The 21,231-nt window shown below is 39.8% G+C and overlaps 1 protein-coding gene across 1 annotated transcript in view; it reads left to right on the top strand.

The window, feature by feature from the left end:
• Positions 1 to 2,086: 2,086 nt before the first annotated feature.
• The window catches only part of LOC115762634 (BAI1-associated protein 3), a 52,119-nt gene continuing 32,974 nt past the window's right edge, over positions 2,087 to 21,231 (top strand). Inside the window, exons 1-2 of the mRNA XM_030704938.1 lie at positions 2,087 to 2,231; positions 20,363 to 21,071. Of these exons, the coding sequence (XP_030560798.1) occupies positions 20,666 to 21,071 (406 nt within the window). The 5' untranslated portion in view covers positions 2,087 to 2,231; positions 20,363 to 20,665. The remainder of the gene's footprint in view (positions 2,232 to 20,362; positions 21,072 to 21,231) is intronic.

Raw genomic sequence — 21,231 nt, 5'->3', positions numbered from 1 at the left:
GCTGCCATTAACAAAGCTTTTAGCACAAATACAGCTAAAAATGGCATTTAGCTGGTCAGCCAAGTGAGCTACGAATAGAGATGGGGAGGGGTAGGGGGAGGGGGAGGGGGAGAGGGAGGTGGGAGGTGGGAGAGGGAGGCGTTGCATGTGTGGCTGGCAGGTGGCAGTCGCCAGTCTCCGGGCAATCTGACCAAAGGCAAACGAACGTTGCCGTTGAGTCGACACTTTGACAGTTTTGTCATTTCGGGCTTCACTTTGTGCCACACCCACTCGCCCGCCCACACACACTCGCACACACACTTGTACACTTGCTGCACATTTCCATTTGCATTGTTGCAGCACTTGGCACTGACAGCAAGCGAGCAGCTGCTGCACTTGCTTCTTGCTCTGTTGGGCTCTTGTCTCTTGACCATGCCACATATTCGCTGTGGCATATGCAACAGCAACAACAACAACAACAACAGCAACAACGACAACAACAACAACTGTTGACAGGCCATTGGTGTGCTGCTGCTTCTGTGGCTTTCACCGGACTTTGTGTGCTGTCAATTCAAAGCTTGTGCCCAGCTGAGCTACAAAACCAGACTAAAGCGACAACGTACTTGTGCGTATCTGTGTTTCAGCTAACATTTATGAACCACGCGTTGACTTACAGTCAAAATTTTATTTACTTTTACAAGGCATACTCTAACATACTCTCACATGTCTGTTATGCTCATTGAAAATGGTTGGAAAGGTTGTATTAAGAGGTCTTGCGAAACTTATAAAGCATAGGTTTGTCAATCTATAAGGCTAAAGGAACCAGGCACCTTTATTGCTTGCAAGTTCTTGCCAATATTGACAAAATACGGTTATATTCTTGTATTATAACTTAGTCTAATTGGACTGAAAGCTTTGCTTTGCTTGCGAGCTTAGCTTAAGTTCTAGAGAAATTTATTGCCAGAATATTTTTTGCTGTTTTCCATACCTTCAGCTGGTTATTTTTTAATACTATATTACATCATATGTAATTCTATCATTTCAATAATTTTAAAGTATATTAAACAAATAACTCAGAGCAAAGCTCAGCTCTACTTTAAACAAAATAAATATTTAAAAAGCGTAAGAAAGATTAATGATGTTGCCAAATAATCAAAGATTAGGCAGCGAAAGCCGAAGACAAACGAAAAATGATATTAATTTAATCTAAAGTTTTCAAAATGTCATTGTAAACATATTTATTTTTTGTTGTTGTTGTTCCCAGAACTTGCAGGACATGGCGCCCTTTTTATTAAGCCAAAGTTTTGATTTCTTTGATTCCCCAATGGCCCGTTACCTGTGCCCCGAAATCAATTTGTAGCTCACATTAAATGTAGTCAAATGACCCAAAATCAGCAAAAAAAAAAGAAGTAAATAAATAAATAAATAAAGAGAAAAAAACATACGCAATTCACCTGCTTACGGGCCGGGCAATCAGGCGTGGGCAGCCCGGGGGAACCAAAAGCCGGGGCAATTAATGGCATAAAAAGCAAGGAAAAAAAAACACACACACACACAGTACAGTGGACAGTGCTGCGGGTGAACTTAAGTGCGTAAAATCAGCAAAACGGAAACGGAAACTCATGCAAGTTGGGCGGAAATGTTAAAACGACAACTGCGACGGCAACTGCGACTGTGGCTGGTTTGTTGTCTGGCTAAAAAAAATATATATATAGCACACATAAACCCAAAAACACAGACACGAACACACACACACACCACACAGATACAGCTTAGACGTGAAGCATTAAATTTATGTGCACGCCAACCGGGGCGTATACGTAACGTGACTCGACGCGCTTAAAGTGTTGCAAATTGTTGTTGCTGCTGTTGCCCACCTGCCTAGCTAGACAAATATCCATGCTATAAACATTTTTCTAGCTCGAGTGCCTTAAATCCGCACAAATTAAGCTCTAAATTAGAAAGGCATCACTCGAACGTAATTGCCTAGCGCGATTATATATATATATATATATATATAGATTTTTTTTATACATCTCGCTTTTATCTCTTGCAGTTGCCGTCGAGCTTCGATACGTGCCCCGCATATGGCAACAGCGAAGCATGTAGCCTAGCTACAGGATCTAAAACCCTTGGCACAACTAAAGGAGCTTAACGCCAGGCCCCAACCATACCCTCGCACCGCAGCGCAGCGCAGCCCTTCCCCCACCTCGTAAATGAGGTGCCATCAAATTGTTGGCGCGGCTTTTGTGGTGCGTATGAAAATTGCAAGCGGCATCAAATGTGCCATAAACTTAAAAACTTTGCTAAAATTCTTTTCGGTCGAAAGTGTCGCAATTCACAGCAAATATTTAGCACCAAAACACGCACACACACACACATACACACACACACACACCACACACACACACACACACACACACGCTTGTAGGCAGCCGGAAATGTTTTTGTGTTCGTTTGGTCAGCAGCTCTTTTGGGGGCTGAAAGTGACAACAATTATGCATAATTCATATGCCGTACCCCGACAACAACAGCAACAACAACAACAACAGCAACAACAAAAAGAACAACAACTTTCATTTATCATGCAGCACGCTACGTGTGCCTGGCAGTTAATAAAATGAACCGAGTTTCATTAATTTTTCAGCAGCTGTCAACATAAAATACAATCAAGTCCAAGAAACACTTGAATCCAAATATTCTGACAAAGATCTTTAAGAACTATAGTTACAACTTTATTTGGCATATTCAAAAAGTACAAACTCTCGCAGCTTAAACACATTTAATTTAAAAGATCTATTAGAATTCATTCAATATAAAATAATCCCCTTGAAGATAGAACAACGCTTAAAATTCGTATCATATTACATCCACACTGTTAAATATGGCAAAAACCTTGTAAAGGGCTTTTATAGTTGTGTTATGAAATGTGTATTGCATAGAAGGCGATCCCTTAAAGTATATATATTTTAGATTAGCATCAACAGCCGAGTTGATATAGCCATGTTTGACTGTCTGTTTCTATGCAAACAAGTCTCTCAGTCATAAAGCTATTGTCTTAAAACTTTGTTTAGATCCATCTTTATGTTGCAAGCAGTACATATGTCAACAACAGCTGGATCGCACCACTATATCGTATAGCTATCATAGGATGTATGGGCCATGTCTTATCAACAACAAACTTCTATTTTATATAGCCTTATATATAGCCAAGAGTTTTTGTTTGGCAAAATAGACAGTTTTTCAAGATATTTGCACAAAACTCAGCATTTACGATCTTCAATATTAATCTGATTTTTCTGTCAAGCCGTAAGGCAATTGGCAAGTATATAAAACCTTCAGCCGTACTTTCTCTTTTCTAAATTAATCTGATTTAGCTTAGAAATCATAAAATTCGATTCGAAGAAATAAATATAAGAATTCCAGCACGTAGAGTAGAACTCCACAAAAGAAAGGGCAACAGCACGCAAGGCCTCCTAAAATACTATCGCATGAGTGGTTGACAGTTTTACAACACTGGCTGCCTAATTTGGCTTATATACACTGCATCAATCAGGCTACACGAAAATCCGTTTCAAATCGAATCATAGCCAAAATAGTTTCCTGATTTAATTTTTTTATTTCTGACATTCTTAAACGTATTCTCAGCTCTTAAATACCCAATTAGCGCTATTCATAGAAAATATTTCAATTGAAAATTTCCATTCATGACTTGGCATTTCTTTGGTATATACCCTGCACAATTTTTCGGTCAATCAACTATGACAAATTTAGTCATCTATTCATATCAAAAATGCTATTTGTTATTCAGGCTCTCGGCTCTTGTTGTTGCTGCTGCTGCTGCTCTGCCGCTGGGAGAGGCAGGAGCTACATACATATACACACACACACACAAACACACACTCACACACAGAGCCGCCCACGCACAAAACCACAATACAACAACTCAGCTCTCAGCTCAGAGCTCAGAGCTCTCACCATTTTCCCTCTCGAGTGACCGCATTTTAATGCCTTTTTCATTGTCCTTACAACTGTGGGCCCGGTCATGACATGCCCATCAATGACGCCCACATTTTTGGGCCCCTTGTTCTGCCGCCCCATATGCACAATTTCGCTTTTGCATACTTTCGAGGCGCTGTGGCGACGCGTCGTGTCATCAATCAATCTTGATGTAAAGCTCAGCTCAGCTCTCGGCCAGCAACGCGACGCATCATTTTTTACGCATTCTCCGACAAGCTGTGAAATTTCTTTAGTCGCGTTTTTAATAAGTTTTATACAAATACAAAAAAAAGAAAGTAAAGCAAAAATTGTTCATTATGCAGCTTGCAATTTGATTTATGGTTTTTTAATGAGCTGTTGTTGTTGTTGTTGTCGGCGTTTGCTGCTGTTGCTGCTGTTGCTGGCAATGTTGTTGCTGCTGCGGCTGTTGCGTTTGAGGACATTGCTGCTGCGTCTGTTTTAACTGTTGCTGTTGCCGCTGGGTTTCCTTTTTAGCTCCCTAAAGTAGCTATCGATATAGTTGCTGAAGCTGTAACTGTTGCAGTTGCAACAACTATTGCTGTTGCCCTAGTCATTGATGTAGTTGTTGTTGAAGTTGTGGCTATGGTTGTAATTTTTGCTGATTTTTTCTATTGCTTCCTTTTAAAGACATTGCTGCTGCTGGTCTCCTATTGAAATTGTTGCCTTTGTTGCTCCTTGAAGTTGCTATCGATATAGTTGCTGCTGCTGCAACTGTTGTGGTCGTCCCTCCCGCTGATTGCTGCTGTTCTTGCTGCTGATACTAGTAGCATTGCTAGTATTGCTGCTACTTTTGCTACTGTTATTGTTGTCTTTTTGTAGACTTTGCTGCTGCTGCTTCCATTCAAACTGTTGCTGCCGTTGGGTTTCCCTTTTATCTCCCCAAAGTAGCTATCGATACAGTTGCTGCTGCAGGAGCTGTTGCTGCTGCTGGGGGTATTGCTGTTGCTGGAACCATTTCTAATGTCCCAGTGTAATTGTTGAAGTTGAGATTTGGCCGATTGCTGCCTTTGTTGCTGCTGCTGTAGCTGCTGCTGTTGCTACTATTGCTGCTACTATTGCTACAGCTACTGTTATTGCAGTTGAAACTTTCTGCCGTTGTTGCTGCTGCTCTTATTGAAATTTTTTCTTTTGTTGCTAAGTAATATTGCTGTGATTGTTGCTGCTGCTGCTGTTGATACTGATACAATTCAAATTGTTGCTGTTGCCGTGGCTATTTTTGCTTTTGATGGCTTTTTGATTGCTGCTGTTGTTTCAATTGTGGCTATGTTATATTATTGCTGGTGTTGTTATTGATACGTTTTCTGTTGTTGCTGCTGTTGCTACTTCTATTGCTGTAACTCTTATACACATTGCTGCTGCTTCTAATTAAGCTGTTGCCATCGCCGTGGCGTTGCTTTTGGTGGCTTTTATAGCAGCTGTTGCTGACGTTGTTGCTGTTGCTGCAACTATTGCTGTTGTCTTTGTAATGATTTATATTATAATTGTTGTAGCTTTTGCTGTGGCATCTTATATTGTTGCTGCCGCTGTTATTCTTCTGTTATGGTTGACATTGGTATTGCTGTTGCTGAAGATATTGTTGTTGTTAATGCAATTGTTGCTGTTCCTGCTGATATTGTTACTATTGCCAATATGCCGTTGCTGTTGTTCCTGTTATTGCTGCTGCTACTGTTGCTGCTGTTGAGTTATTTACCGTTGTTGTTGCTAGTACTTTTGCTGCTGTTGCTGTTGTTCCTTGTTGTAGCTGCTGTTAACCCATCTGCTGTTGCTGTTGCAAGTGCTTTTGTTTCCCCATTGACAACAACATTGTTGCTATTGCTGTTAAATTTGTTTTGCTGTCGCCAGAGTTGCTGTTGCTGTTGCTGCTCCTTTTGCTGCTTTTGGTGTAGTTGCTGTTTCTGTTTTTGCTAGCGTCATGCTGTTTGTTACTGCTGTCGCTGTTGCCGCTGCTGAGTCATTGTTTGAGTCTCAAAAACGTTTGTCAATTCGAGCGTAAGTCTTAAATAAATATTCAGCGACCTTTGCAAATAACCAAACCCTTGCCATTGCCCAACTGCACAGGGCAAAGTTCATGGCCATTGCTTTTGACCAGCAACAACTGCTTTTGGGAGCAGGTCGTTCGAGTTTACAGCTGAAGTGCTGTAAAATTTTAATTGCTTCGCCCTTTTTTGAGCCAAACGCCATTAACAAGGACATTGCTACTGGGCCACACTGTTGCACGCGGCGTATACGTGATGTGTTGCTCCCATATAAGAAATTGTCATTGCCAATTTGCTGGCGGCAACATTTGCTGCTGCTGCTGCTGCCGCTGCCATTATTTTTGCAGCATTTTTGTTGCGCTGTTTTATTGCTCGGTTATTTTAATTAAAAACTTTGCGCAGCTGACAATGCCAAGTGTGCCAACCGGCCTCCGCACCCGCTCCTACCCTCCTCCGCCCTACTCTCTCTCTCTCTCTCTTGCAAGTTGCCTGCGGTGCCAGCATCGCCGCCTGCCACAACAGAATGTGCGAAAACAAAGCTGTCAAGACGAGAGCTACTTGTATCTACTTACAACATGCTCATAAGCAGCCAACTGTGTGCCACACACCCCACACCCCTCCCACTCCTACTCCCACTGCCGCTACCACTGCACAGCCCTTAGCCCGCAGCAACAGGCCTGCGCCTTTTGTCTTAGCCTTCGACTTTTGCCATTTTTACGCTCTTAAGCCCTTATTAAAGACATATGCAAAGTACGCAAAGATCTAAAGCGTATACGCGACGTCGTTGTTGTTCTTGTTCTTGTTGTTGCTGTTGCCGTTGCCACCTTGTTGCTGTTGTCGACACTCGCGTAATTGTTGTTGTTGCTGTTGCTGCTGCTGTTGCCGCGACGTCTAAGCAAAAAGCGCAATGCGTGGGGCGCTAACCCTGCTTAACGTATTGTTGACAACGCGGTCGCCACAGTTATTCAACTGAACACAAAATGTAAAGTATATATGTATTTCTATATATATGTGTGTATATGTATATGTCTGCTTTATTTGATATTTGATTTGCTCTTAGTATAAAAGGCGTCGCGCACAGGTTTCTGCTGCGAGGCAACTTATAATAAGCTGCAAATCTAGCAGCTATACATATATATTTATACCCTTGCCAAGGGTATTTTTAACATGTAACAAAGTTTGTAATGCAAACACAAAAGCAATTTTGTGCCTTAAAAAAATAATTCTTGATTAGTATCAACAGCCGAGGTGACAGTCGAAACAAATCAGGATATGTATTTATTTTCCATAAATACTTTAGATCAAAATAAAGAATTTTTTCAGGAAGGGTAGATGCTAATTAGATAGAGATTATCCAATTTTTAAAAGACCAGGCAATGAGATTTATAAAATTAAAATGAATATAAAATTAATATTTTGAAATATTGTGACAAGCCAAGGCTTAAAGCAGAAACTGAAAAAAGCCAGCTTCACACATCGTATCTAAATCGTGTCGTTAGTTGGTTCGAACCCTGAATCGAACCAATGCATATCCTTTTCACAGTTCACAGCTATAGAAACGAGTTTCTGCCCAGCACAAGGTTGACTTTCATATAAAAATCAATCCATATTCCATGAAGAATCCATGAAAGACTGTTCCTGTTTCCATAAAGAATTCTCAAATCCTTTTACCTTGAAAGTATTTTTCAAGTTCTATTTAACATTCGCGCACTTGTATTAGCCATATTTAAATATATTGCGCTGCATTACCCTCGTTTCATGTGTTCAGCTATGCGATTTAAGTAGCTTCTCATGCATTTCATGCTCAAAGCATAGTTTTTAGTGGCCCACCTGATTTTTAATTAACATACATTTAAGCCAACAAAAGCGTGTAAAAAAATGCAGCACAAAAATGCATTTTTAATTGCGATGCGCGGCAAAATGCATTCATCAGTTGCAGTGTGCGTGTGTGTGCGAGTGTGTGCGAGTGTGTGTTGTTGTGGCTGGCAAATAAGCTGCCAGGTCCTTGGCCAAAGCGCCGTGAATGCAAACAATTAACTTGGCCATCATAAAGGCCAATGCCAAACCCAAAGCCAAATGAAAGAGTAAACAGAGAGAAAAGACTGAAAAACGAATTTTCATTATGGCCCTTGGAAAAGTCAGTGAAATGAACTTTAAGCGCGCTCAACCGCTTGGAAACGTCTGAACGTCTGGCAACGTCAGGAGTTCGGCTACCCATACCCTCCCCCCTCCCCCTCCATCCTCTCCCATCGAGTCGTGTGCATTCAGCCGTTTTCGAATTTTTCTTGTAATTTGCAACAATGTTCAGAGACTGCATGTTGTTGACGACAACGACAACGACAAGGTCTCTTGCCCTCTTTGTTGTTTGACATGATAAAGCCAAACAAAGCGCTACCCACTAGACATCAGCACCTCCCCAGCCCCCTGGTCGACAATCTGGCAGCCCCATCTGGGTGAACCCCTTTGAAAGGGCGTCGCATACCAGAGACGTCCCGTCGCTTGATTGGCGTCAAGAAACGCATCAAAACGCAAGGTGACTTTCAAGTTCAAAGCAAGATGTTAACCGCCATCGTGAGAGAGGGGTTAACCCAATGAGGGGTAAATGGGCTTATATGTTTATAATGGTGGATATGATTCGGCTTTGCCCGGACCAAGTTTTTATCACTCATTTTTCCGCTACTTTTCGTTGGGGTGGATTTTGAGAAAACTGTGGATTATTGAAAATCAGTTTGAAGCTGATAAATGCCATATTTTTTAGTACATCAAGAAAGTTTTGCTCAAGATTTCTACCTAGTACGTTTTGGGATTTTGCGTTGCTCAATCAGTCAATCAAGCGGGTAAATATAAATATTTATATAGACTCAGATATAAGATGAAAATAATCAAACAGTCAGTCGATCGATCAATATTTTTGTGTATATTTTGATTGTCAATTAATTAGTCATGGCTATCAGTGTCTTATAACATAGAATAACAACTGTCTGAAACTAGTCAGTTAATCAGTAAGTCGGTCAATCATTTAGCCAGTTTGTCAGGTAATCAATCACCAAGTAATAAATATATAATCTATATTGATTGAGAGCTGTTTCAAGATCAATCAGCCAGTTAGTGAGTCAATCCGTGTTTCACTTATTGAGGATAAACTATTATATACATCAATAATCAGCTGTCAAAGGTTCAATCAGTCAATTAATAATCAGTAAGTCATGAGTTAGTCAATTTGTCATCAATCAGTAATTGATTTAGTCAATAAGCTGGTAATATAGTCAGAGAGTCAATCAGCTAGTCAATCAATCAGTTAGTTTGTCAATCAATCATTAAGTCAATCATTAAGTCAATCATCTATTAGTTAGTTACTCAGTTAGGTGTTATATACATTGATAAACAGTTGTCTGAAGTTCAGTCAGTCAGTAATTAATCAATAATTCAGTCAGTCAATAAGTTTGTCAATCAATCCATCTGCGTGTCAGTCTGTTAGGACAAACAGTATTATATACATTCAATCAGTCAGTCATCAATCAGTAATTCAGACAGTCAACACATAGTTAGAGGGTCAGTCTGTTTATCAGTCAGTCAGTCAATCAGTTAGTCAGTCATTCGGTTGGTCAATCAGCTAGTCAGTCATTCACGGTATACCGTGAAAGGGCTTAAAAAAAATTCCTTTATGAGCCTTGAAAATTGTCCCTTTATGAGTCATATTGTTGGCCATAAGCAAAGCTTAAGCAACTGCTAAATAGCCCATCGATACTGTGGCACAAAAGCATGTCTGGCATTTGCAATTAATGCCTTTGGGCCAATAGCAACCGAATCCGGCCAGTTGCCGCAAGATATTCGAGATTGTTGCAATGTCAAAGGCAACAATTAAATGTGCCACCAGCTCGGGCCGCTTGCTCGCACACGGCTCGTGTATCTGTGGTCTCGCATGCTTGACAATTAGGCCGCACAGTACATTAATTATGCATGCGTGTGCGTGTGTACACGTGTGTGTGTGTGTGTGTGTGTGTGTAAACTGTGGGTGTGTGTGTTTTTGGTTTGCTCTGACGCCCAACGACGAAATTCTCCAATTTCCTGTGACACACACGCCACTCAATGCCAAAGCATTTTTTTTGGCGAACCGCAAATATACATTCAAAAGACAGACAAACTCGCAGCACACACACTCACAGCACACACTCATAACACACACACTCGCAGCACACACATATCCATTGGGTCTGGTTATTTGAGCCATATGCCTTGCAAGGACCGCACGTAATTAGCCCTCCCCGAACGTTGCGTAACTTGATAGTTTTAATTGGCATTCGCTTGTGCCACCGAAATTTGATTAAAATGTGCTTCGTATTTAATTAAATGGCGCCATATAATTGGCAAACAGAATGTCAAATGCATAAAGTGAAAAAAAATAGTGAAAACTTATGATATTACCAGCAAAATCAAAGCATATCTAATTACAGTATTTGCTCTGCGATTTATGTTCTATGTTATTTTAAAATCTGACCTATTCTTGCAATTAAAATATATATTCACAGAGAAAGAGCACATAATAGATGCTGCAGAATACAAAATATATTACAAAGAAGATACGCTGCGGAATACAAAACATAGAACGTAGAATGAAGAATACATAAAAGTTGAACTTGCAAGACTTTAAATAACATAGAAGTAGGACTACAGAATACGACCAACATAAGTAGAAAAAGGAGTTTGGAATACAGAAAACAATATAACATGCAATTCTTCAGATAACAGAATAAAAATAACATAATATAAAGCCTAGAATAGAAATCGTAAGTTACAGATAAGGAACAGATCGAATTTGGAATATAAAAAAAGTAATGTATGCAAAACTTATAATATCGTAGAATTCAGAGTAGAGTATAAAGAATGCAGGATACGATGCAGAGTATAAAACATAAAACTTAGAATTTGGAATACAGAAAACAATAGAACTTGCAAAACTTCAGATAACAGAATATAGATAACAGACCCTATGTCTAGAGCCTAGAACCAAAGAATAGAATATAATTTAGAACATAGAACTTGGAACATACAAAAAAAGTACTTATTATATGCAAGACTTGAAAAGCAATAGAATATAGAGAGTAAATCAGAAACCGTAGATTCCATACATATATGCAAGCTGAAATATGTAAACATAAATATGTATGCCATTTAATATAAGAAATATTATATTCAAGAATGCACATACAATATTCTATGTTGAAGATTTATATTATAAATATCCTAATACCAAGCCCGCATATACATACATCATATAAAAGACAGCATACATGCTGTCCAACCTATTAATGTGTGCATGGCAAAAGTTTCGCTTATTATAATCCATAATCTATGGAAAATGCTTTTGATATGAGCTCTCCGCACTGAAGGCAAAGTTTTTTGTGATTTTTTTTTTTATGCGGAAATGTTGAATGCACGTTGAGTTTTCTGCAGTTTCAATGGAGTTTCCATGAGTTTTCTTGGCATTCCTTTTGCATTGCCAACGGCTAATTAAAAGCGTTTTTCCCCTACTCAGTTTATGTCGAGGGCGGGAAGTTTATCAAAGCAGATTTGCAACGCACACAAACAAATGCCCCCCCCCCCCCCCCCTCCCACAAACATACACAGAGAGAAAGAAAGAGAGAGAGAGAGAGAGAGAGGGGGAAGGGCGTGAGTTGTGCGTAGCTTTTGACATTTTCTTTTGTAATTAATCGCAGCAGATGCAGCCGCACCTGCAGTTGAGTTAGCTCACAGGGAAAGTTAATTGAATTTGTGTTGCATTTGCACAAATTCCGCATACGCCGTGTATGCTTCCCGTGTATTTGTGTGTGTGTGTGTGTGTGTGTGTGTGTGTGTGTGTGTGTGTGTGTGTGTGTGTGTACGTGTGTGGCATGTGGCCTTAGCAAATTAAGCAACTTGCTGTGCATCTGCTGCCGCTACTGCTACTGCGGCAGTCAGGTGACTCTTGAGCGCATTTATCAAAGAGGACTTTGGTTCGGCACTTTGCATGGCCAAGCCACATTATTCATGGTTCCTTGAATCCTTGACTCCTTGCCTCATTGTTATACTCTGTAACTAATAAAATGAGTTTACGAGGGCATATATGTAACGCATGTATGTCTGTATGTGACGTATGTAATCAACGAACTATATATTCCTTATCAGGAAGATATGCCAAGTCGATCTTTAACGTTTGTGAAAGAGATTTTTGCCATATGTTCTAAATCTCGTTAAATATCGATACATTATTATCAATATAATAATTTGTTATTTTGCGCAGTTTCAATAAATATCGATTTTACTCAATATCGATATATATCGATTTTTGCGCAGTTTCAATAAATATCGAATATACTCAATATCGATTTTAATCAATATCAATAAAAATCGATCGATACTGATTTTGGTTCAAAATAGATTAACAATTTTCTTCAATATCGATAGCATTACATTTCCCCAATATCGATAAATAATGATTTATTCAAGATCGATTTATTTAATTACCGATCAATATCGATTTTCCAAAATATCGATAAGCACCGATTATGCTCAATATCGATTTAAATTTTTGGTTTTCTAGACACACCCCATTTAACAGTTCAGAGACGGTTACAGGGTATCTTCTAGTTGGCCGTCCTTCACTTTAACCACATTTTCTACTTGTTGTTGTTGTTCTGTCATCTAGTCTAGTGCTACACAAAAGGATCTGCTCTTGGCTCTGTTTTATTGCATTCGACAGTGGCCTAGTGGACCGCCTGCCGCTCCACCTTCTACTCCTCCTTCAACTCCTTCTCGTATTCGTTACGAGCCACCTCAACCACTGACTACAAAATTGCCAGAGCAAACAAAGGCAGCTGCATGAAAAGTGTGGAAAGTGATGCATGTGCTGCAGCTTGTGATTTATGATGATGATGATAATGGCCTGATATTGCAGCTGCTGGCATTGAGTCAGAAGCTGGAACCAGTAGGTGCACCAGGGATGCCTTTCTGAGGGCGTTTCTGTTAATTTAACCATTATCTGGGGAAGGAGTGCAGTTGCAGTGCATAATTAAGCTATGACAATAGTTGTTGATGCTGTTGCTGCCAAGCTAAATATGCAGCTGTGATGTGCTTTTAATTGTTGCCACTACTGTAAATGTTATTATTGCTGTTATTATTGTGGACGCTATTGTTAGTTGCCTAAAATGCAACAGAATTGAGGTTACTGCTACAATTACTAATACTGTTACAGTGATTCTTACTGCTAAAGTTGACCTTTCGCATCGATAACTATTACAGCTGCAGTAACTGCAACAGTCACTGTATTGATATTAATGCTACAGTAATTCTTACTGCTATAACGATTCCAACTGCTACTGTGATTCGTATTTCAACAGCTAGTTTAACTGCCACAGTTGCACTAACTACCATAGCTACTGTAGATGCAACTTTATTTATGTTACTGCTACAGTAACTAATACTGTTCCAATGATTCTTACTGCTACAGTGAATCTTCCTGCAACAGCTAGTTTAACTGCTACAGTTGCACTAACTACCATAGCTACTGTAGACGCAACTGTTTAGATGTCACTGCTACAGTAACTAATACAGTTACAGTGAGCCTTACTGCTACAGTGGATTTTTTGCATAGATTGTTTTAAATATTACAGTTATAGCAACTGCAATAGTTAATGTATCTGTTGTTGTTACTGCTACAGTAACGAATACTGTTAGTGATTCTCACTGCTACAATGATTCTTACTGCAGCAGTTGGTTTCACTGCTACAGTGTCACTAACTGCAATAGTTACTGTAATTGCAACCGGTTTGATGTTACTGCTGCAGTTATATTGATTCTTGCAGCTGCAGTTGCCTTTTCGCAACATTTACATTAACTACTTTAGTTGCAGTTACTAATACAGTTAACTGTAATTGCAACCGTGCCCAATACTGCTTTTTTTCTGCTACTGTACCAATTGCTTTTATTACTGAGTTTGTTGTTACTGCTACAGTTGACGGATTTCTCTTGCCTCGCTGATTCGTAAAAGCCTCTGTTGCTGACACTTCCGCCGTAACTTCAACTGCTGCTGCTTCTGATTACTGTGACTGATGCTACTGCTGCTGCTGCTCTTACCTTTTTACTGCAATTGCCACTGCTGTCGCTTTAACTTAATCATATTAACCACAATTGCCGACTGTTATCGCGGCTCGTTTTTCTTTGCCCGCCATCAGACAGCTCGTGCGTAAAGTAATTTATGTATTGCCACGCCCATTTGAACTGCCTCTCGCACACACACCCACACACACACAGGTACACACACGTGCACACACGGCGACTAAATAAGACATTTAAAGGCCGCACATTTGTTTAACTCGCGTTTCTGCCAGTTTGTTTATTTGTTTTTTTTTTCCTATTTTATTTCGGTTGGTTACTTTTTTCGTTCTGTAAAATGTCGAATTTGAAATGTCTGCCACAAATTTAGCGTCATTTTTCGTTTTTGTATCAGTTTAAAGCCACATATCAAGTCGGGACAGCAGTGAAAATAAATTTTATGCCGCAGCATGCGTTGCCCTTGACGCAGCTGCTTTGTCATTTTCACGTACACGCCCCCAAACCAAACCGCCTTCAAATACAAACGAGCCACGCCCCTCCCCTACATTGTAGTAAAAAAGGAAAAACTTGGCACACACAACAACGGAACAAAAAATGACATAAAGCGACATAATAATTTCGCCTTTGAAATTGCCTTACAATTGCCTTTCTTTTTTTTTTGTGGCGCTCTGGGATTTGATTCCTCCAACCCAAAGGCACCCCTGCGCTTGCAGGACGCGCTTATTTTTAGCTTTGCCGCTTGAAAAACATTCCTTCTTTATGCGCTACGGCTTTATACTCTACATATAGGTATTTTCGACTTTTTAAGGCATTTGGAGACAAGATTCGCCGCTGAGTCGAACTGAATTTGGAAGGGAGTAGCTAAAGTTCTATTTTGATACTACTACAATAACTGCAGTTGTTTTGGTAATTTTGCTGTATTTGTGGATTTACCAGTAGCTGTTAACATATATATCTACTGTTTAGACTATGTTAAGTTAACCGAAAATGCTTCTGTTATTATAACAGTCCCTGCAGTAACTACTTTTGCTATTGCTCTTAGAATTACAGCTACTGCTCAATTGATTTTTACAGTTGATACTGTTGTAGCTACTCTTACTGTGCTACTGCTGCTTGCTGCAAATTTTACTTTGACTGCAGATACATTTTACCTCCATATTCACAGCAGTTGCAACTACTGTAGATGTTGCTGTTAACACTACGCTGCTGTTACTGCTTACTGCTACTCTTTCAGTTACTGCTAGTGGGTATATTACTACTACTGTTACTGTCACTGTTTATTTTGATATACTTACTCTCTAGACTTTTGGCTATGATTCATTTAATATAACTGTTGCTGTTACTGCTTTTTTTTACTGCTGCAATTACCCTTTTGGATCCCTGTCTGAATGCGACTGTTAATTTTAACTTAAGCACTTATAGCTACTGTTAGTGCTAACATAACAGACACTCGCAATGTTACTGTTATCCTTGGTGTTAATGTTACAGCTGCCGTTACTGTTACTGTAAATGTTAACATACCTTCAATTTCATGACATTTAAGTGCATCAACGCTTCGGCTTGGCCTAGACTGCTTTCCTTTTTTTTATGACTGGCACTCAGTCTTATCAACAGGCATTTGCTCTCATCCCTGGCACCTCATATGTTTGTTTGCCAAGATATGCACACAAAGTGCCAAACCGGAAAATGTGCGAAAATGAAAATTGACTTAACAGCAAAAAGTGAAGCTTACAAAACAACAAAAAAAGGAAACTCTGCGCTCATTTACCTAGCTGTACCTGCTGGCAGCTGTTTTCATATAGTGTCCGCAACACGACAAGTAAATGACATTTGCTTAATATGAAATAGCAAGAGTTTACCGTGAAAGCCACACAAATGCGAAATGCGCGTTTCATTTAGTTGTGGAAAGTATTCGGTTTTCCCAGTTGAAACGTTGCTGCCACATGTCGCATGCATAATCATTAATAAAAACTAAATAGATTGAAGCCAGTCTTGTGGCTGTTGCTTCTGTAGCTGGTTAATGGCATTCATTAGCACCCACTACCCTCGCATACACACACACGAACGCACACACATACGCACACCCCCATAAAACTCGCAAGCGACTTTCTTAAAGTTTCCGCTTTGTCCTTCTGCCTTATGTGTTAGCTTTGTATACCCTGTACTCGCTGAAAATTATAGAAAAGGGTTTTGTAAGAGAGCCATGTTACAGCAATAGAAGACGTCTGCGACCCTTTGAGGTATATAAAGTATATATATATTTATTGGAATGCCAAGCTGGGCCGATATAGCCTGGTTTCGTCTGTCTACATGTATAAGAATTGAAAAATTTTGAAATTTTATCTCGTATATCATACGCAGCAGAGATGTTTCTTAGCTTCTATTCTCTTCTCTTTCTTTCTTTATATATCGATAAGTATCGAATTAAAGCATCGATACGAGCCTTTCTCTGCGATTATAAGCGCAAGTATGGACAGATCAGAAAGATATTACGGCTTTTCTATAACTGTCGCCGTTGCTACGAAGCTGAAAATGGGCGCAGAGGTGCTTAGAAATATATATGGCTGATTTTTGGAATATATATGTATATGCATTTAATTGCTAAAGACTTTTCAAAAATAAAGTTTTCATAGTGTGTGGGCTGCAGGAAAGAGTGTGCCCTATTGATCTATTTGTTTCGCGTACAGAGTATCTGCTAGTCGGATACATTTGACTTACGCACGCTTACATGATACCCGCTGGGCTTGGCCAGCGCCCAATTAATCTTAATTAAAGTCCTGTGCGCGTTGCTAGCTCAACTCTCGCATATGTGTGGGCGTGGCCGCGGGCGTCAGCAGCTGTTGCTGACGCCTGCCCCTTCGCTGCCCCTTCGTTGCCCCTTCGATTCCATTTCATTTAATTGTAATACATTTGTCTGCCGCCTAATGGCAAATTTACGTGCGTCGCATAAATCAACTTTTGCGCTCGGCGATTTATTTTTAGCATTTACGAAACGCAACCCACACGAACTGATAAACACAATGCACGGCAAATGGTTTTTATTTACAGCTTTGTCCAAAATCGTTAATTATGCAACAATCGGTTGCAAGGGGCAACAGCAGCAGCAGTAGCAGCAGCAGTAAATTGCGTGCCTCGCTGACCCGAACAGGCATGAAATGTAAAATGCGCTGATTACACACACTTGCAACACACGCACACACACTTGCAACACACGCACACAACTGCATACAAATGTCAGGCATTGTTGCTGTTGCCGCTCCTTTGTTGTTGCAACAGTTGCAACAGTTGCTGCTGTTGCTGCTGCCACAGCAACATTGCAAATCTGCACGCAGGACATGCTTGTATTCCATTTAGTGGCAATCAACAGGATATTAAATGCCAACTATTGTCGCGTTGAGAGCACGTTGAATAACAATCAAGTTTTTGCTTTGGTTTTTTTGTGCGCAACAATTACAAACAACGCAAATTAACAATTTGCCGAAACTAGCAACATGTATGTATTGCTGCAATATGTATATTGCTGCAATATGTGCTGGAACATTTCCGAGAGAGATTCTTTCAGTACATCATGTTTTAAAGCGCCCATAGGAACAAATGCTTAAAAACTCAGTTCTTTTATGAAATACTACTACAAGGGTCAATACTCTAGAACTGTGTTCTGCATAAAAAGAGACATCTCCGACCCCATAAGGTATATATGTTCGTGAACAGCCGAGTTGTTATAGCCATGTCGGTCTGTCCGCTCCTCCGTTAGTCTATCTATCTATCTGTCTGTTTCTAGGTTTATTTCTTTTTTGCTCCGAACTAAAGCTTTCGTCCAGAAACTTTGCATTGTATTTGCATTGAAGTACATATTTCAAAACCGGGCCAAATCGGACTACTTTATCATACTGCTGCCATCGTTCGACAAGTAGATTCTTATCATATATCTTTACCAACATATCTTAATCAGAAATTGTATTAAATCTTTAGTGTGCCGAAGATATCCATAATTTCTCGTTTGAAAGATATTCTACTCTTTCATGAGCTTTCCTATGCTTTTGAAGGTCGAGCAAAAAGCCTTTAAGCATTGGAATACTTATTTCATACTTGAGGCTCCCATTGAAACAGTTCGAGATAAATTTGTTGTGTACATTTTTGCATATTTAACAAAAATTTTTTCTCATTTTGAATAGCCACATCTTTTAATTTAAAAATTTTCACGAATACTGCCTACTTGTGAAGCAAACTCTTAAATGAATTATATCCTAATAGAATTAATATAATTTTATTAAAATTTCCACATAATCGTTATATCTATTTAATTTAAATTAAATTTACGCAGTGCTCATTATCTATTAAAGGCGATAATGCTTATATATTTGACGCAAAAGCAAATCCAGGCACGTTTCGTGTACATTGAGCCTTACGAAAATGCGTTCGATTTGCGTTGTGTCCAGTTGTGGACAATTAATTAACTAATTAGCGCTTTGTGTTGCATTTATTAATGCCAAACAACAATAATTGCGATTAGTGTTGCGCCTGTCGCAGCTGCTGGCCTTAATTTATGGCCCAGGCGAATGACCAAAAAAAAAAAAAGCCGGAGAATCGAACGGCAAGGTGCTCGCTCGGCTCTGAGCCAATTACTCATGCAGATCGATTAGACGCATTAGCCAAGAGCCGCAGACTGCTTCACTGAGCTCAGCTGATTAAACGTTAATTACGGCAAACCTCTAAATAGCTGGATAACAGATAGAACAGGTCCTGTTACCGTTCCTCTGCCCCAAATCGGTTCCATTTTCCTGCTCCTCCCACTTCAGCTTGTCAATCAAAGCAAAATTAATTAACAGTGATGCCGAAAGAAAACAACGAGAGAGAGAGTGAGAAAAAATAGATATATATATCAATCGATATTTGAAATCAACGTTCAGCTGCACTTGCTTGCACAAACAGCTGGCAATGAGTCAACACAAACAACAGGCCAATAACTCAATCAGACGCAAATAAGCTTGCCAGCAATTGGGGTTGCAGCCTTCAAAAATGTAACAAATTAATTTAGCTGCGCGCCAAAAGGTATGCTACAAAATTTTACACAAACGAATTGCGAGCCATCGCATGATTGTTAGAAATAGCGAAGCTTTGCAGCTGACATTGAGAATGTCTGCTAGGGCTCAGCTAACTAGCCTACGAGATAGCACTGATATCTTTGGCACAACGAATATTTAATACACTTTCAGACACTTGGCTGACGACCTTGCAGATATATAAACAGAGTGAAGCGCGAAAATGCTAAGCTTAAACTCAGTAGAGCTATAGAGTATTATAAAGCGACCTTGGTTTGATTTGGCATATATACTTATAAGCAGCATACCTTAAATAGTTAAGATATCAAGATATCAAGAACTTAATTTCCGACGGGGTTTCTATAAAAAGCTATACGATTTAGCCGTACGATGTCGTAAGATTTTGCATATATAGAAGGTACATAGAGAAACTAGTCAATGCCTAATTTGATCAAGATATCCTAAGAAACAAAAAAAGATTCCTTACTACTTTTCCTATTGCTCCAATGTCAGCTATATAATATAGAGGTCCAACCTGGCCAGCTTCGTAATATGTACTTTCTACAACAGAAAGATGGACCTGTGCAAAGTTTCAAGATGATAGAAACAGAGAAAGACAGACAAAGTGACGGTTATATCAACTCGACTGTTGATGCTGATCTATAATGCTATATACAAGCTATAAGCTTGTTTCTTGATTTTGCTTTATTTAAAGTCAAATTTGAGTATAATTTAAATTCAGGATAAATGCTTATTTAAGATAAATTTATAAAAAAAAGGCTTTAAAGCTTTTCATGATTTTGCCTCTTGTATATCGCCAGATTAGCCTGCAGGCGTAAAAAAAAAACAAATTGTCTGCGAGCTTAACTACAGCTCAGGTGAAACAGATTTGAAATTTAAATTTACAATTTAAGCCAAATGAAAATAAATGCTACACAAATAGCCAGAGGGGCGCAAGGGCTTTAAGAATTGTGAAATAAATTTAAATACAGTTAAGTCGTGCCTGTCTGTGTGTGTGTGTGTGAGTGTGTCTGGGTGTGTGTGCCTGTGTGTGTGTGTTAGCTAATTGGTTGTAATCTTGAGCTCAGGTAAAACATATTTAACATTTCTATATATACATACATACACTCATTTATGCCTGGCATCGATTTAAGCCTTGGCCAAAAATTTCAATTAAAACCAAAAATAACAAGAGCACAAATCTAAGGCAAGCCCTTAATAATCATAAAAAAATATGTCTGCTTCTGCTTACAGAAATTGGTCTGGTTCGGATCCTATTGAAGCAATTAAAGGAGCAGAAGAAGCAGAAGGAGCTGCCGGAGCTGGAGACGCACATTTTATAATTAGAAAACATAACGAATTTGAAAGCAAATCCCCCGAGCTTTGTATGCGCCAAGTTTCCAAGTGATTAATTTCACAATATCAACAACAACAAGAACCACAACAAACTGGGGCCAACGACAGCGATTTAAGCCAATTAAGCGACAGCAACAACAACAACAACAGCAACAACAACAACAATAACCAGACTAAAGCGTTAGCACAGCAAATGCCGCCATGAGTTTCCTCAGCTCCATGCAACAATATGTAACAAGTGGCATATCCAGCTTGGGCCTCGGCAATCGCCGCTTCTCGCTGTCCCGTCAGGAGTCTAGCGAGCAGCAGACAGGCGGCCTGGCAGGCAGCGCGGCTGCAGCAGGCGGCGCCTTGAGTCCACAGCAACAGTTGCTCTCACAGCAGCAACAGCAGCTGAACCATCAGCAACAGCATCAACAGCAGCAGCAGCTGCAGCATCCGCCGCTGCAGCAACAGACGAGCATTGGCAGTTGTCTGGGCGGCGGCGGCAGCCCTTATGGCCCGCCCACACAGCCCAACGCGGGCGTCACCTCAAACGTTGCCGGCGGCAATTATCCCGCCGGCGGCGTTGTCATTGGCAATCCGAATGCCACTAATCCATTACTAGGTGAGTTCCATCTTTCATTCAAGTGATAAATGTCCTGCTCCCCAAAAAGCGACTGCCCCCGTCCCCTGTCCCCCTCTCGCTCTCTATGTGGGCGCCTAAGTGTGTCAAGATTAATGAAAATCCATGACAAACTAAATATACGTATTTTTTCATTTGATGT

This window comes from Drosophila novamexicana, unplaced genomic scaffold, assembly GCF_003285875.2.
Source record: "Drosophila novamexicana strain 15010-1031.04,08,12 unplaced genomic scaffold, DnovRS2.1 tig00000644-arrow-pilon, whole genome shotgun sequence".
In the NCBI taxonomy this organism is placed as follows: domain Eukaryota; kingdom Metazoa; phylum Arthropoda; class Insecta; order Diptera; family Drosophilidae; genus Drosophila; species Drosophila novamexicana.
Note: the sequence above shows the minus strand (reverse complement) of the source record. Positions and strands in the feature narration are given on the sequence as shown.